This window comes from Tamandua tetradactyla, chromosome 7 (genome assembly GCF_023851605.1).
Source record: "Tamandua tetradactyla isolate mTamTet1 chromosome 7, mTamTet1.pri, whole genome shotgun sequence".
Lineage (NCBI taxonomy): Eukaryota > Metazoa > Chordata > Mammalia > Pilosa > Myrmecophagidae > Tamandua > Tamandua tetradactyla.
The window spans coordinates 173,751,291-173,769,164 of record NC_135333.1 but is presented as its reverse complement, the minus strand read 5'-3'; the positions used below and the strand labels follow the sequence as shown (position 1 = coordinate 173,769,164).

At 45.5% G+C, this 17,874-nt stretch overlaps 1 protein-coding gene across 3 annotated transcripts in view; it reads right to left on the bottom strand.

The window, feature by feature from the left end:
- STAB2 (stabilin 2) overlaps nt 1-17,874 on the bottom strand; it is a 168,062-nt gene that overhangs the window by 108,276 nt on the left and 41,912 nt on the right. For all 3 annotated transcript variants that reach the window (XM_077111830.1, XM_077111831.1, XM_077111832.1), the window contains exons 10-15: nt 17,236-17,369; nt 15,666-15,748; nt 13,744-13,893; nt 11,868-12,011; nt 10,376-10,432; nt 10,099-10,224 (exon numbers count right to left, since the gene is read on the bottom strand). In XM_077111830.1, the coding sequence (XP_076967945.1) occupies nt 10,099-10,224; nt 10,376-10,432; nt 11,868-12,011; nt 13,744-13,893; nt 15,666-15,748; nt 17,236-17,369 (694 nt within the window). The remainder of the gene's footprint in view (nt 1-10,098; nt 10,225-10,375; nt 10,433-11,867; nt 12,012-13,743; nt 13,894-15,665; nt 15,749-17,235; nt 17,370-17,874) is intronic.

Sequence of the window (17,874 nt, the reverse complement as noted above, 5' to 3'; positions counted from 1 at the left end):
GCCACTGGGCCCCACGGCCCCTCTAAGGGCTGAGGCTACGTTCTGAGTTTTCTAAGGAAGCCTCCACTTCAAGACCCAGTCCCACTCTCCCAATCCATAAAGGTCTACTTGCTGGGCGACACAACGGAGTCCTGTGGGTACCTGGTCCAGGACACTTTCCCCTGCTGAGCCCCCGTGGCACCCTTCCCTCCATGCGTTTGTCAAGCTTCAGAAATGGAAGCAGTGAAAAAAAAAAAGAAAGTACAGAGAGGGGACTTAAGACGGCCACGCTCCTCTGAGGGCCGGCCCTGGAGAAGCCTGCGGAGTCGAGGAGGAGGCACCTGGCAGGGAGGGGGGGGCTGTTCTTCTCCAGGACATTCTGAATAGCCTTTTGGGGGAAGGGGCAGCAGTGTGTCTGCCACCTCCCAGATGAGTCAGAATTGGTAGTTACAAATTCTGGAGTCCTCAAATTCCTTTACTTCGGTGGCATAGCTTCTGGTTTGCAAAGACGAAGGGCCTTAAATCAAGATTCTAGTAACTGGAAAGGGGCTGGCCGTCCCAGGACATGTGAAGACAGCGGGAGGTTCCCGGCTGAAGGACAGCCCTGCCGCACTGAGCTCATTGGCCTAGTCAGCCTCTTCTCTCCATTTGACCTTGCCTGTGACCTATGTCAGGGAGTTGCCTGTAAGTAGGTGACCGCATGTTCCAGTTTGTCCAGTACAGCCCTGGTCTCTGCCCATCGCCCTGGAAGCCCACTTGCTTTCAGTAGTGCCCTGTTTTGACGACAGATTCCACGGTCGCCATATCTAAAGGCCAATAGCGCTGTGCAGGAGGCAGGGACAGGGCCGTCTGCAGACAGCAGAGAAAGGAGCAGACTGGTGCTCTCCACGAACATGTGCAGGGATGGCTTGAAAGGAGGCGTCGTGTGTCCTGGAAGGGCACTGAGTTCTGCGCTGTAATCCTGGTTCTGCCTCTGTGTGACCCTGAGCAAGTCACTTAACCCCTCTGAGTCTCTGCAATGCTGGACTTTACAGATCACGCCCTGCTCTTGGATTCTAAAGGAAGGAAGTTTATCAACCAGATAATCCGATTCTAAAGCCTCAAGAATTAATCCATGTCGGATCCTTTTTACTAGAAAAAGAGGAATGAAAGGAGCAAAGGAGGCACTCGGCAGCACAGTCGCCCCCCTGCGTGCCTGCTGCCTGGCCAGCGGGGGTAGAACTCCCCCCAGGATGGTTAAACCGACAGGCACTGCTTCCAGTGGCTGCGGCTGAAGACCTGGCCAAGGAGTGAGACGCACCCACATTCTTTTCTTTATGCCGACACTCACTTCCTCCTTGCGGTTTAGGGAATAAAACAAGCTCTTTGGTGCCAGAGGCAGAGAAAAGTTTTCCGCCAAATTGTTAGTCTGAAACCTTGAACTATGTAAATTTACCTTCCTGCATCCCGTTTTTCCTGCAAGGTATTTGTGAATCAGCAAGGGTACATCTTTCACTACCTTTGCTTTTATCTAGTTTTTTTACCTTGTTCAGGGATGAAGCCATAAATTGCGCTTGGAATCAATGGCTGTGTCTACAGGGAGGGGATGGTTTAGGGACTGGAATTTTGCTCTAGGGAAAGGTAGAAAGATACACTGGGAAGGGAACATGACAGTCCAATATCAGAATTAGAAACTGTTCTCCTAATGAAACCAGTTCATTTTTCCACTTCATGGCAGAGACAACAGAAAAAGAAACAAAATGATAATAGAGAAAAAAAAGTTATACATACCATACCCCTTACCCCTCGCTTTCATTTACCACTAGCATTTCAAACTAAATTTACTTTAACATTTGTTCCCCCTATTATTTATTTTTATTCCATATGTTCTACTCTTCTGTTGATATGGTAGATAAAAGGAGCATCAGGCACAAGGTTTTCACATTCACAGAGTCTCATTGTGAAAGCTACATCATTGTTCAATCAATTTTAAGTAGACTTGACCTATCCTTTGCGGGGTTAAGTTTCATATGAACAAACCCCAAGACTGGGGGCTCAGCATAGCTTTGGTTGTCCACACTGCTTGTGAGAATACCAAGAATTCGACTTGGGGAAGTTGAATTTCTCCCTGCTCTCACCATTCCCTGAAGGGGGCTTGCAAATACTTTTCCACTCACTGATCAAATAACTCTGGGATTCATCAGGGCATCACTCTGGACAAGCCAACAAAATCTCATGTGCTACCTGAGATTCCAAGTACTTACGACATTCAATCAAACTATCTACATAAGTTATATTAGGAAATGCTCTAGTCAAAATATAAATTTTGTAACAAATAAACATTTTTTGCTTTAGTCTCACACATAAGGTGACATTTTAAAATATTAATTACCATCTATTTTCAGCACCCTGCAATAATGACATTCCTTTGTTCTTCCTCATGCAAGAACATTTTTAAAATTTGTACATTGTACATTTTACTATTGTTACACACTCTAGGCATTCCTAGATTATACCATCTCAATCTCTAACATCTATCTTTCTTTCTGATTTCATTTATGCCCCCAGCCCTCCTCCCTCTATCATTCTCACATGCAGCTTCATTCAGTGTTTTAACATAATTGTATTACAGTTAGGTAGTATTGTGCTGTCCATTTCTGAGATTTTGTATCCAGTCCTGTTGCACAGTCTGTATCCCTTCAGCTCTAATTACCCAATATCTTACCCTATTTCTATCTCCTGATGATCTCTGTTACCAACGACATATTCCAAGTTTATTCACTAATGTCAGTTCATATCAGTGAGACCATACAGTATTTGTCCTTTAGTTTTTGGCTAGTCTCACTCAGCATAATGTTCTCAAGGTCCATCCATGTTGTTACATACTTCATAAGTTTATTCTGTCTTAAAGCTGCATAATATTCCATCGTATGTATATACCACAGTTTGTTTAGCCACTCGTCTGTTGATGGACATTTTGGCTGTTTCCATCTCTTTGCAATTGTAAATAACGCTGCTATAAACATTGGTGTGCAAATGTCCGTTTGTGTCTTTGCCCTTAAGTCCTTTGAGTAGATACCTAGCAATGGTATTGCTGGGTCGTATGGCAATTCTATATTCAGCGTTTTGAGGAACTGCCAAACTGCCTTCCACAGTGGTTGCACCATTTGACATCCCCACCAACAGTGGATAAGTGTGCCTCTTTCTCCGCATCCTCTCCAGCACTTGTCATTTTCTGTTTTGTTGATAATGGCCATTCTGGTGGGTGTGAGGTGATATCTCATTGTGGTTTTGATTTGCATTTCTCTAATGGCCAGGGATGTTGAACATCTCTTCATGTGCCTTTTGGCCATTTATATTTCCTCTTCTGAGAGGTGTCTGTTCAAGTCTTTTTCCCATTTTGTAATTGGGTTGGCTGTCTTTTGTTGTTGAGTTGAACAATCTCTTTATAAATTCTGGATACTAGACCTTTATCTGATATGTCGTTTCCAAATATTGTCTCCCATTGTGTAAGCTGTCTTTTTACTTTTTTGATGAAGTTCTTTGATGCGCAAAAGTGTTTAATTTTGAGGCACTCCCATTTCTTTCTTTCTTTCTTCAGTGCTCTTGCTTTAGGTGTAAGGTCTATAAAATCACCTCCAATGATAAGATTTATAAGACATCTCCCTACATTTTCCTCTATCTGTTTTATGGTCTTAGACCTAATGTTTAGATCTTTGATCCATTTTGAGTTAACTTTTGTATGGGGTGTGAGATACGGGTCGACTTTCATTCTTTTGTGTATGGATATCCAGTTCTCTAGGCACCATTTATTGAAGAGACTGTTCTGTCCCAGGTGAGTTGGCTTGACTGCCTTATCAAAGATCAAATGTCCATAGACGAGAGGGTCTATATCTGAGCACTCTATTCGATTCCATTGGCCAATATATCTATCTTTACGCCAGTACCATGCTGTTTTAACCACTGTGGCTTCATAATATGTCTTAGGTCAGGCAGCGTGAGACCTCCTGCTTCGTTTTTTTTCCTCAAGATACTTTTAGCAATTCGGGGCACCCTGCCCTTCCAGATAAATTTGCTTATTGTTTTTTCTATTTCTGAAAAGTAAGTTGTTGAGATTTTGATTGGTATTGCATTGAATCTGTAAATCAATTTAGGTAGAATTGACATCTTAACTATATTTAGTCTTCCAATCCATGAACACAGTATGCCCTTCCACCTATTTAGATCTATTTAGGTATTCTGTGATTTCTTTTAACTGTTTCTTGTAGTTTTCTTTGTATAGGTCTTTTGTCTCTTTAGTTAAATTTATTCCTAAGTATTTTATTCTTTTAGTTCCAATTGTAAATGGAATTCGTGTCTTGATTTCCCCCTCGGATTGTTCATTACTAGTGTATAGAAACACTACAGATTTTTGAACGTTGATCTTGTAACCTGCCACTTTGCTGTACTCGTTTATTAGCTCTAGTAGTTTTGCTGTGGATTTTTCAGGGTTTTCAACATATAGTATCATATCATCTGCAAACAGTGATAGTTTTACTGCTTCCTTTCCAATTTTGATGCCTTGTATTTCTTTTTCTTGTCTAATTGCTCTGGCTAGAACTTCCAACACGATGTTGAATAATAGTGGTGATAGTGGACATCCTTGTCTTGTTCCTGATCTTAAGGGAAAGTTTTCAGTTTTTCCCCATTGAGGATGATATGAGCTGTGGGTTTTTCATATATTCCCTTTATTATTTTAAGGAAGTTCCCTTGTATTCCTATCCTTTGAAATGTTTGCAACAGGAAAGGATGTTGAATTTTGTCAAATGCCTTCTCTGCATCAATTGAGATGATCATGTGATTTTTCTGCTTTGATTTGTTGATGTGGTGTATTACATTAATTGAATTTCTTATGTTGAACCATTCTTGCATACCTGGGATGAATCCTACTTGGTCATGATGTATAATTCTTTTAATGTGTTGCTGTATTTGATTTGCTAGAATTTTGTTGAGGATTTTTTGCATCTATATTCATTAGAGAGATTGGTCTGCAGTTTTCTTTTTTTGTAATATCTTTGCCTGGTTTGGTATGAGGATGATGTTGGCTTCATAGAATGAATTAGGTAGCTTTCCCTCCACTTCAGTTTTTTTGAAGAGTTTGAGCAGGGTTGGTACTAATTCTTTCTGGAATGTTTGGTAGAATTCACATGTGAAGCTGTCTGGTCCTGGACTTTTCTTTTTGGGAAACTTTTTAATGACTGATTCAATTTCTTTACTTGTGATTGGTTTGTTGAGGTCATCTATTTCTTCTTGAGTCAAAGTTGGTTGTTCATGCCTTTCTAGGAAGTTGTCCATTTCATCTATATTGTTGTATTTATTAGCATAAAGTTGTTCATAGTATCCTGTTATTACCTCCTTTATTTCTGTGGGGTCAGTGGTTATGTCTCCTCTTCCATTTCTGATCTTATTTATCTGGATCCTCTCCTTCTTTTGTCAATCTTGCTAAGGGCCCATCAATCTTATTGATTTTCTCATAGAACCAACTTCTGGTTTTATTGATTTTCTCAATTGTTTTCATGTTCTCAATTTCATTTATTTCTGCTCTAGTCTTTGTTATTTCTCTCCTTTTGCTTGCTTTGGGGTTAGTTTGCTGTTCTTTCTCCAGTTCTTCCAAATGGACAGTTAATTCCTGAATTTTTGCCCTTTCTTCTTTTTTGATATAGGCATTTAGGGCAATAAATCTCCCTCTTAGCACTGCCTTTGCTGCATCCCATAAGTTTTGATATGTTGTGTTTTCATTTTCATTCGCCTCGAGATATTTACTGATTTCTCTTGTAATTTCTTCCTTGACCTACTGGTTGTTTAATAGTGTGTTGTTGAGTCTCCACAGATTTGTGAATTTTCTGGTGCTCTGCCTATTATTGATTTCCAACTTCATTCCTTTATGATCTGAGAAAGTGTTGTGTATGATTTCAATCTTTTTAAATTTGTTGAGACTTTCTTTGTGACCCAGCATATGGTCTATCTTTGAGAATGATCCATGAGCACTAGAGAAAAAGGTGTATTCTGCTGTTGTAGGGTGTGATATCCTATAAATGTTTTTTAAGTCTAGCTCATTTATTGTAATATTCAAATTCTCTGTTTCTTTATTGATCCTCTGTCTAGATGTTCTGTCCATTGATGAGAGTGGGGAATTGAAGTCTCCAACTATTATGGTAGATGTGTTTATTTCCCTTTTCAGTGTTTTCAGTGTTTGCCTCACGTAGTTTGGGGCATTCTGGTTTGGTGCATAAATATTTATGATTGTTATGTCTTCATGTTGAATTGTTCCTTTTATTAGTACATAGTATCCTCCTTTGTCTCTTTTAACTGTTTTACATTTGAAGTCTAATTTGTTGGATATTAGTATAGCTACTCCTGCTCTTTTCTGGTTGTTATTTGTATGGAATATCTTTTCCCAACCTTTCACTTTCAACCTCTGCTTATCTTTGGGTCTAAGATGTGTTTCCTGTAGACAGCATATAGAAGGATCCTGTTTTTTAATCCATTCTGCCAGTCTATGTCTTTTGATTGGGGAGCTCAATCCATTAACATTTAGTGTTATTACTGTACGGGTAGTACTTTCTTTTACCATTTTGCCTTTTGTATTTTATATATCATATCTAATTTTCCTTCTTTCTACACTCTTCTCCACACCTCTCTCTTCCGTCTTTTCATATCTGTCTCTAGGGCTCCCTTTAGTATTTCTTGCAGAGCTGGTCTCTTGGTCACAAATTCTCTCAGTGATTTTTTGTCTGAAAATGTTTTAATTTCTCCCTCATTTTTGAAGGACAATTTTGCTGGGTATAGAATTCTTGGTTGGCAGTTTTTCTCTTTTAGTAATTTAAATCTATCATCCCACTGTCTTCTTGCCTCCATGGTTTCTGCTGAGAAATCTACACATAGTCTTATTGGGTTTCCCTTGTATGTGATGGTTTGCTTTTCTCTTGCTGCTTTCAAGATCCTCTCTTTCTCTTTGACCTCTGACATTCTGACTAGTGTCTTGGAGAACGTCTATTTGGATCTATTCTCTTTGGGGTGTGCCGCACTTCTTGGATCTGTAATTTTAGGTCTTTCATAAGAGTTGGGAAATTCTCAGTGATAATTTCTTCCATTAGTTTTTCTCCTCCTTTTCCCTTCTCTTCTCCTTCTGGGACACCCACAACACGTATATTTGTGTGCTTCATATTATCACTCAATTCCCTCAGTCCTTGCTTACATTTTTCCATTCTTTTCCCTATTGTTTTTGTTTCTTTTTGGATTTCAGATGTTCCATCCTCCAGTTCACTAATCCTAACCTCTGTCTCTTGAAATCTACTGTTGTAGGTTTCCATTGTTTTTTCATCTCTTCTACTGTACCTTTCATTCCCATAAGTTCTGTGATTTGTTTTTTCAGACTTTCAATTTCTTCTTTTTGTTCATTCCTTGCCTTCTTCATATCCTCCCTCAATTCATTGATTTGGTTTTTGATGTGGTTTTCCATGTCTGTTTGTATATTCTGAATTAGTTGTCTCATCTCCTGTATCTCATTTGAACTATTGGTTTGTTCCTTTGACTGGGCCATATCTTCAATTTTCCTGGTGTGATTTGTTATTTTTTGCTGGCGTCTGGACATTTAATTACCTTAATTAGTTTATTCTGGAGATTGCTTTCACTTCTCTTACCTAGGGTTTTCTTGCTAATGAGTTTGTTGTCTATCTGTTCTTTGACCTTCAGTTCAGCTTTTTCCGGACCTCTAGCTTAAGTTTTGTTTAAAAGAGGAGAAATTTTCAGTTCTTGTTTTCTTGTTTCTTGCCCTGCTTATGTGGTGCCTACCCCCTCCCCCCACACTCAGGAGGGTCTACTTAGATATTATAGACTCCAGCCAGGTTTTCCTGGACTAAACTGGCCTCCTATCAGGGGGAAAGAGTCACCTGCATCAGTTTTCCCTGAGGGTGAGACCCAGCAGGTTGAAAGACTTTCCTGTGAAGTCTCTGGGCTCTGTTTTTCTTATCCTGCCCAGTATGTGGTGCTTGTTTGCCTGCGGGTCCCACCAGCAAAAGATGTTGTGGCACCTTTAAGTTTGGAAGGCTCTCCCTGCTGGGGGCGTGGTGGAGACAGAGGAGAGGTTGTAGGCTGGTTTTAATGGCTTCAAATTGCCAAGCCCTGGGTTCTGAATTCCTTGAGGCAGGGATTCCACCTGAGTTGGGCTCCACCCCTTCCCTGGGGAAGGCACATGTGGGAGACAGCCCTGAAAGTAGTCCGTTTCTGCCTATGCCTGGGGCAGTTGCAGCCTGAGTAGTCCCACCGCTGAATCCAGAGGCAGCCAAGCCTCCGTAGAGACAGCCACAAAAACCTCTGCTTCATCCCCTTTCCTCTTTTTCGGTTTTTCAAACCTCTGCCTTGACCAGGTTTGCCTGATTGGAAGCCTATTTTTAGTAGTCAGAATTTGTTAATTAATGCCACAATTGGTGTTTGGTTGGACTCAGTCCCTGCTACTGTTAGAGTCTCTTTCCTTTCCCTCTGGGAAGCCGCCTGTGGGGGAGGGGCACCGGGCTCCAGGTGCTGCGGCTTGGGGAACTCACGGCTCTGGGGGAGCTTACAGCCAGTTCAGCTGGTCCAGACTGGGGTACGCTGTGTGTCCAGTCACTGTCATGGCTCCGGGAGCTGTTCTCTACTGTTTCTGGTTATTTAGTAGTTGTTCTGGAGGACGAACTAAAACACGTACCTTGCTAAGCCGCCATCTTGGCCCCTCCCTGAGAACACCTTTATGAGCAGTTTTTAAAGTATCTGTAACAAATTAAAAGCTATGCACTCAGGGAGGTCTGTTACAATCTCAGGATTTAAAGAATTTCTCTGGGAAACAATATTACTTTTAAGGCTCACTTTAAAACTATGAGTGTGACTTCTAAAGAGAGGCATAAAAGTGTTTCTGCAAAACCTAGGTTTAAGAGAACTTGAGTGTGAATCATATTTAAAAAATAACATTTTAAATATACTGGGAGATTTGGCTTTTTAAATGGAAACCTACAGTAAATCCTTTAATAGGTTGAAAATCAGTTTACAATGTGAGAGATTATCTTCTGATGTATCTTCATGCTATTTAAAAAAAAATCTGATTTCTTTGCAAGATATTCTTGTCCATAGATGCAAGTATTTTAGAAGGTCGTGTATGCATGTGAACCCCTAAAACAAACAGGTAACAAGTTTCAGGGTTCCCAACCAGCGCAGCTTGAGTCAGAAGGTTGGTGCTTGTCAAAAATGTCTATTTCTGGACCTCATTCCAGCCCCACGAAATCAGAATGCTTGGGGTTAGGCACTGGAATCTGTCTCATGAGCCCCATGGGGTGATTTCTAAGCACACTGAACTGTGAGAACCACGGTCCTAAAAGATTTGGACCTTGCTCTGTCTAATCAACACCATCGAGGCTATGGAATGTCTGGCTTTGTCACGAAGATGGCGCATGATTTCAGGGCCCTGGAAGAAAGCTTCTGGCCCTTTGTATAATGCCACCATTTGACTATTTAACAAAAAAAGAAATTCTACAATCAGCTACCCTTCTCTTCAGTTTAAGGCTATTATTCCTGGGAGGGCTATTTACACCCTGGTGTGAAGGAGTCAATAACCTCCTTCCTAAAAGGGACCCTGAGAGAGCTGGAGGCCTAGGGAATGCTAGGGAAGAGAAGAAGACAGAAAGGAAAGATTAAAGCATCTCAACAACATTTCTTCTTTCTAAAAATTTGATCCATGCTTGACCCCAGATGGCCTAGTTGAAGCTTCTGTCTCTAGGTGGCTTTAGAGTCATGGGGAACTTAAAAATGTTGATTTTGCACTAAAAAACAAACAGAACAAATCAAACCAACTATTTAGACCTAGAGTTGCAAGCAGATTTTATTTCTTGCGCCAGTCTCTGATTGATTGGTTGTGGCTACTTGGAGGTCTGTTGAAAGGAGATTAAAGCCACATCCAGTCTTGTTCCTAAGTACAGTGATTGATTAGTGATGTCTGCCTTGGTTGGTTGAGGGGAGGTGATGATACATGTGCTACTTATTTGTCATTCCTAGTTTAGAAGAAGCCTGGAAGGGTACTGACTGAGGTAGTGATGCTGACCTGATGCCATCAGAGTAGGTAGGGTACAGTACCTCTGGAGAAAGGAGATAATCAAGAGTGCCATCCTCCATGTTATTCAGTGCTTCATTACTCGGAACAAAAACGGTGTATGGTCCACCAACCCCATCCTCCTCTAAGGCATGGCCCACATTGGTTTCCTGCATTTAAGAAATGGAATTTTTATCTGCAACTTATTTGAGATAAATATTTGAAATATTTCTCCAAAAAGTATTTTTAAATGACATCCCTGTCAATTTCACAAAGGACTTGGTATAAAAGATTTTTCAGAATTTCATGAAAAGTACATACCTCTAATAAGGATCTGAACTTGCTGTATCTTGGTTGTAGCATTGTCATTATGGTTTTCTAAAAAGAGACATTTTGCTTCTAGATTAGTTAAAAGAATGGTAGCTTAGGAAATAGGAACACCAACATTCAAAGACTGAGGATAGTTTGTGAATAGGTACGGAAGTGCATCAAAGGACCTGATGATCTGCAATGCAGTACACGAGTGTTTGCTGTTACCATTATTTAAAAAGTGATTCAGAACTTAAAGTTGCTTAGTTCCTGTGGGTGTGGAACCTTTGTAAGTAGGGTCTTTTGGTGAGTAGGATCTTAAGATGTGCCCCCCCCATTCAGGGTGGGTCTCAATTCTCTTATTGGAGACTCCTTATGGAGTTCTTCATAAGGGAATGAAATTCAGACAATGAGGAAAGAAAGTCATGGAAGCAAAAACCTGAAAAGCAATGAAACTCAGAAGAGAAGGGAGAGATGAGCTGATGCCATCATGTGCCTTGCCAGGTGACAAAGGAGTCCAGGTCCACTGGCAGCCAGTCTTCATGGAGAAAGCATCGCTTGATGATACCTTGGTTTGGATATTTTCACTCCCTTAGAACTGTAAGCTTGCAAGTTAATAAATTCCCATTGTTAAAAATTGACCCATTCTATGGTACCTGCATTTCAGTAGCCTAGCCAAATGAAACAGAACTCCAGGCTCTGAAGTACCCTTTAGCATTCTTCATATAGAAAAGAGGGGATCAAATTTAATGCTGCAAGAACTGCCGACTTCCATAAAGCATGGGGGATAAATTCCCATGACAACTGGTCACTTGGCTGAGTTGTCAGATGTGTCTATAAGAGGTAGCAAAAGCTGGAATTTTCCTACGTCTGCTATATGCCTTTCTTTCTGCAGAGGTCTCCAGAACTACAGTGAAAATTTATATTGAAATTGTCTCATCTTCTCTATACCTGGGGTCCTAGTATATGTGACAGAAAAGCACATAATGCTGTGTTTTAGTTTCCTGGCTGCTAAAACAAATACATAAAATGGCATTTATTGGCTCATGGTTCAGAGGCTCGAAGTCTTGCCTCTTCCTGGGGTCAGTATCTTCTGGCTGACTGGCAATCTTTGGGTTCTTTGACTTTTCCATTACGTGGCAATGCACATGGCAGCCTTTTCTCCTTTCTCTTCCAGGTTCCATTGACTTCCAGCTTCTGCCTGCCCCTTGAAGCTTCTCCTTCCAGGTCTACCTCCCTTCGCTTATAAGGACTCCAGCCATATTGGATTAAGGACCACTTCCATTCAGTCTGGGTCCACCGTCACTAACGTAATTTTCAGAGGTCCCATCTATAGATGGATTCACACCCAGAGGGCCAGACTCTTGGAACCTGAACGTACCTTTTGTGGGCAACATGATTTAGTCCCCACATGCTGGCATACACTTTCTTTTGGCATGTGGTTTACCAGGGGGCATAGGAAGACAGATTTGGGTTGACATCATTTTTACCTGAAATATCTCACCTCAGTGTTGCTCTCAAATGTGGGAGCCACGTTGTCCATGGCTCTGTCGATGATGTGCAGGAGGCCATTGGAAGCGACGAGGTCTTCCTGTATAATGTTTACCTTCTTTTTGCCTCCATTGAGTTTAAGCTTAAGTTGATTGTCCTAAAACACCAAGGCGTGGGAGGGAGAGAAGAAAATTACTGTGGTATTGTGGAAGGATCAGATCTCGAGTCCCTGGGTCCTGCCATGCGCTTGTGGATAATCGTTTGACATAAAACGGGGATGACGCTATCTGTTTGGTTGACCTCAAAGAGTTTTCATTAAGATCAAATAAGAGAGTGTGTGAAATCACTGAAGGCTATCACATGCTAAATGCAGGTAAGATATTGTAAAGATCTCTTCCACTAGACTGCAAGCTTTGTAAAGGCCAGACTATTCAATTTGCCATAAGTACTTTACTTCAGTGTTTTGCACAGAGAAGGCACACAATGGAATAAATCTGAGTGGATAAATGAAGAGAATTCCCTTTTCCTCTCACGTGTCTTCTGCCTGGTATGGATTTAGGGGAATATTTGTTAACTGAATGAATGCACGTTCTTGTGAGGAAGGAAGCCACACCTCCACTTCCATCATCCATCCATGTCTCTCTCTCTACCTATCATCTACCTATCTCTCGTCATCATCATCGTTGTCCATCTGTCCATCTGTCCGTCCTCACACACTCACTGCTCACCCTGGCGAAGGATGCAGGCTTTGGCTTCAGGCTGACGTGGGTTGGAATGCTGGCTCCAGCACTTACGCTGTGGCCTCTCAGTTCTCCCCTTGGAAAATCAGGGATAATGAGGGTATCTCTTTCAAAGGGTTGTTGCAAGGTTTATAGCTATGGGTTGACTGTGTCCCCCCAAAAGATATATTGAAATCCTAACTCGGGTACCCCAGGATGTGACCTTATGTGGCAGCAGGGTCATTTCAGGTGGAATTAATTGAGTTGAGTAGGGTGGCCCTAATCCAGTATTACTGGTGTCCTCATAAGAAGGGAAGAAGAGACCAGGCATGACAGGAGGGCAGGTGAAGATGGAGGCAGAGGCCGGAGCGAGGCGCCTCTAAGCCCCAGAGCGAAGGAGTGCCGGCAGACAGCAGAGACGACAAGAGGCAGGAGGCTCCCCCCAAAAGGTCTTAGGGTCCTTGGCCCTGCCACCGCCTGTAGTTCACACTCCAGCCCCCAGAGCTGTGAGATGGGACATTTCTGCTGGGTTGAGCTCCCCAGGTGGTGGGGCTGTGCTGTGGCAGGACTAGGAAACTAAGACATTTACTATGTAAACATTTATTCCACGGCTTTGTGCAGAAAAAGCATTCACTAATGCAGCAGCTACGATATTTGGTGAAATGCAAGGTGTAGGTCATAACCACACAATTAATCACTTGTCAATTAATCTCAATAATGGCAGTAAAGTAAAAAAAATGAAAAGAGTTATTTGTGAAGGTGGGTGGGTGGGTAGTTTTATTTAAAAAAATGGAACAAAACAGAGCTCATGGCATCAGGAGAGATGGAATGTGAAGTTGGAGAGGATGTTAAATCTCCGGCAATCTAAAACAAACAGAATCCATTTCCCGTGCAAGAGAAGTGCTGCGCGGCTCTGTGCCGACGCTTCCAGGACACGGGTTCGGGCCCCGCTCCCTTCCTGCAGCGCCGGGCGGCACTGCTGGGACGCGACCAGCACCCATGCCTCGAACCCCTTCAGCCAACGCCCCAACCTCACCCTTGGGCTCCCTCCGCTTTGTGCTGTGTTGGAAAGTGCTTCAGCGAACAGGGAATGAGGGAAGCAGTTTTCTGTCCCGTTCACACGCCCCCAACGCAGAGGGAGGGCCCGGGGCAGGGAGGAGCTGCCCTTACCTTGTCCCCGCCGAAGACGGCCCCCGGCCTCCCGGTCAAGGTGTAGAACGTGGCGGTGGCGTTGAGGAGTGCGGCGGGCAGCTGCCCGGCCATGATGTGCAGCTTCACAAAGTACAGAGCAGCCTCCCCGTCCGCCGCCAGCTCCTCCACCTGGGGGGCCCCAGCCGCAACCGTGGGTGGAAGAAGGCGAGGTTTGTGACTCAGGCTCTGCTGCGTTCAGCATCCGCCGGCAGGGCCAGCACCCCTCACTCACAGGGCCCCCTGGGGCGTCCCGACGGCACGGCCAGCACCCCTCACTCAGCCGGGCTCCCCGGGGTGTCCTGACGGCACGGCCAGTACCCCTCACTCAGCCGGGCTCCCCGGGGTGTCCTGACGGCACGGCCAGCACCCCTCACTCAGTCGGGTTCCCCGGGGTGTCCTGACGGCACGGCCAGCACCCCTCACTCAGCTGGGCTCCCCGGGGTGTCCTGACGGCACGGCCAGCACCTCTCACTCAGCCGGGTTCCCCGGGGTGTCCTGACGGCATGGCCAGTACCCCTCACTCAGCCGGGTTCCCCGGGGTGTCCTGACGGCACGGCCAGCACCCCTCACTCAGCCGGGCTCCCCGGGGTGTCCTGACGGCATGGCCAGTACCCCTCACTCAGCCGGGTTCCCCGGGGTGTCCTGACGGCACGGCCAGCACCCCTCACTCAGCCGGGCTCCCCGGGGTGTCCTGACGGCATGGCCAGTACCCCTCACTCAGCCGGGTTCCCCGGGGTGTCCTGACGGCACGGCCAGCACCCCTCACTCAGCCGGGGCCCCCCCGGACATCCTGATGGCACGGTCAACACCCTCCCAGAGCTCCCAGGCTGGGCTGAATGGGTTGGAGATCTGAGGGGTGGGGGTGGTACGTGGGTGCTCCCAAGGCACAGCAAGGGGGGCAAGGAGGCACTGACCCTGGGGACCCCCTGAATCCATGGCGCAGACGAGAGCGACATACCCAGTGGTGTTCAAAAATCAGGTGGAGTGGACTGAGGGCACTTTTGAATAAATTTAAGATTTTTAACTTATATTTTGTACTACATTTTGTTGCTTTTACGTAGTCAGCAATCAATCAACAGATCCTCCTCACCACCCCTGCATAAACTCAGTCTAGATACTGAGCAGGAGATGACACGCACAGCTCCTGGCCGAGAGACACTCAGCGTGTCCTAGCTCTTCTCTCAAACAGCAGAGACACGAGGGCGCTCTGAAGACTAGACAACTAATCTCAGGTTAATGGTGGCAGGTAGATTAGGTGAGCCTGGAATTTGCTGAAGTTTTATTCAACGCAGCAAAAATTATTGTGAATTATCTTGGTTTGTGCTAAACCAATTTTATAGAAATCACTATGTCCGCCATCACCATCAAACCAAACATGACTATTTCCTTGACGCTCTCCCAGCAGGCCCCTCCTGGCAGGCCCTAGAGTTTTCCCTCCAGACCGGGCAGCGGCTCAAACCACAGCTGTCCATCGGGACACATTTTGAAGCCTAAATGCTATTCTTCTCGTTTCCTGTCACTATGATGAATTTTAAGAAACCTCCTAAGTGATATGTCAGTTGGACTCTCCCTGAAGGAAGTGAGAGCTGCTTTACATGAGGTCAATCTTATTTATCACATCACTGCGGGTAAGGGGTCTTAGCAGTCCCCTCGGGGCCAGCGTCCTCTAGCATCGGGGTCTTTCTGGGCAAACGGGCATGCTCCCTTTGAGAAGGTGCATAGAATCATACACTTCCAACTTGTGTCTTTATTCTCTGAAAGGATGTTCCATTTGCCTAAATAAGCTCAGCCACCAAACCCCATCCCTATCATCACAGGCTGAATTTCAGAGGGGGTTTCCCACTTCGGGTAACACCTCGGCCCACGGTCCCCGTGTACCACCCAGAGCTTTATATACTCACATTGGATTCTTTCAGCCCCTTGTCCGTCGGTACCAGCACAGTGAGTGGTCCCAGGTTACTTATGGGCCAGGCATAAACCTTGTCTTAGGAGACAGAACACACAAAGAGAGAGCACATCCGTGGGTCAGTTGCACACGAGAGGAAACGAGGCCACGGCACTGGGTCAGAACTGGCCCAGGCGGGTCCTTGGATGGAGCCTCTGCTCTCAGGGGCACGTGAGGCATCTGCACCCGGGAAGTGCTCACAAGGCAGCACCACAATACCGTGGCCCCAAAGGTGCCACCCAGATCTGTGGGGTTTTCCCTGCAGTCTGAGCTTCGAGGATGCCCTGAGAGGTCCCATGAGAGTCTTGTGACAGCCCCCTGACAACCCCAGGAGGTCCCTCACCCTGTGGCCACCTGTGCTGCCATCCTCTGAGTGAACAGAGGCTCAGCCCAGGTTTCCGTCCAGGGAGGTTTCAGAAGGATCTCAGGTTTGGGTTAACGCGCTGTGGCTGCAGATCCCCACGTTTTCACTCAGCCCTGAGCCCCACAGATTATGGAGCTGGTCCTGTTCCCTGCACCCGGGGAGGTTGAAAAGCAGGAGGGGCTCTTTGCTCTCACTTTGTTAGTGGAGACAGGACAAGTTGACAAGACTTAGTCAAGGAACTTTGGGGCCCAGTCTACAGAGGACGCTGCATCACTCCTGCCTGCTCCATTTGATCTTTTAACAGTTCTTAGAGGCAGGCGGTAGGGAGCCTGGGCGATGGCCCCAGAGCCAATGGGTGCCGGCCGCGCTCACCTTCCCCAGGGGCCTTGACGAGAGTGAGACATTTACACGGGAGTACGTCCGGGTTTGTGCAGGGAGCACAGCGCTGAGCCGAGGCTCACACTCACTCCCACACTGTGCTCCTTCTGGGAAACCATTTTTGGTAATGGGTAAATTCCAGACGCTGTTATTCTAAGGCTTCCGTTGGCTGGCCACGTCTGGGCTTTGTTTTTGTTGGTTGACCGAAGCTTATTTTATCAAAAGTCTTGCCTGCTGCGGTGATGAGCGGCAGCACTTCACTCTCAAGGAGGGGTGGAGGCACGAGCCCCAGAGGGCATTTGGAAGCGAGGGAGGGTGTTGAAGACTGTCCCACAGTGTGGGGTCAGGGCAGACTGGGCCACGACAGAGAGCCCGTGATGGGAACAGCAAGGATGCAGTCAGGTGGGGTAACTGCATTCTGCCAGGACGCTCCCCAAGAGTCAGACAGCAGCCCTGTGAGGAACAGGGAGGAGCCCCAGGGTCTCGGGTGTCTCCACTCCCACTATTACCTGCCATACGTTGCTTTGCCCCCGGGGGGCTGCCTCTGCCTTGCAGCTGGTGCTGCAGAGCTGTTGGCCTGTGGTGACACCAGGCCCCCCTTAGCCTTCTGCGTCCTAATTCCTGCTTTGCCTCCGAGTGCATGACACTTCTCTGGAATGGCTGTTCCCCAGAGCTAAGGCTCGCCTCTGTTGTCCGCCCCTCTTAGGATAGCTGTGCCTTGCAGATGCCCTTGCCCAGCTGAAGGCTGCCCTTTATGTGGAAATCAGCATCCTTAGCTACATACCCAGGAGCGAGATGAAAGTGGTCAGCCTTCCTTGCCATTTTCCTCTGGGTTCAATATTTAATTCCCTGAGCCGCTCCATGATGTTTCCATAACACGTCAAGCCGTCGCCCACATAACCCTTCTGGCAGGTGCATCTACGGAGAGGATGAGAGCACATTCTCAGCAACCTGGAGCCCGTGAGTGTTGTGATCATTTAATCCCATGCACCTGTTTTACAGATGCAGAAAGCGATTCCCAGAAAAGGATTAGGCCAGGAGAGGGGGGTCCAAACATGAGTGAGCACTCCTGGTGCAATGTGCCACACTCAGCAGGACCTTGAGAAACACAAATGTGCATTGTTTAATATGCATCATCAAATGTAACAAACGATGCATATCTGTAAATGCTAGGTAGCTTTGTAGACTCTTAGCTTCGGTATTTGTCACAGTGTCACCATCAGCAGCATTCACCACCCAAACATGTGGCTCTTCTTGGAGGAACCGTCACATTCGTGAGCTCGCCCTGGTCTGTGTGGTCACCTGATTAAAACCTGCTTACCCAGCTGAGGCTGAGCCACAGAACCCCAGACACATGCCTCTGTCTTGGCCTGCCCACACGTGGGTGTGAGCCCACGTACATGGGGCCTCTTGAAGAGGTTGT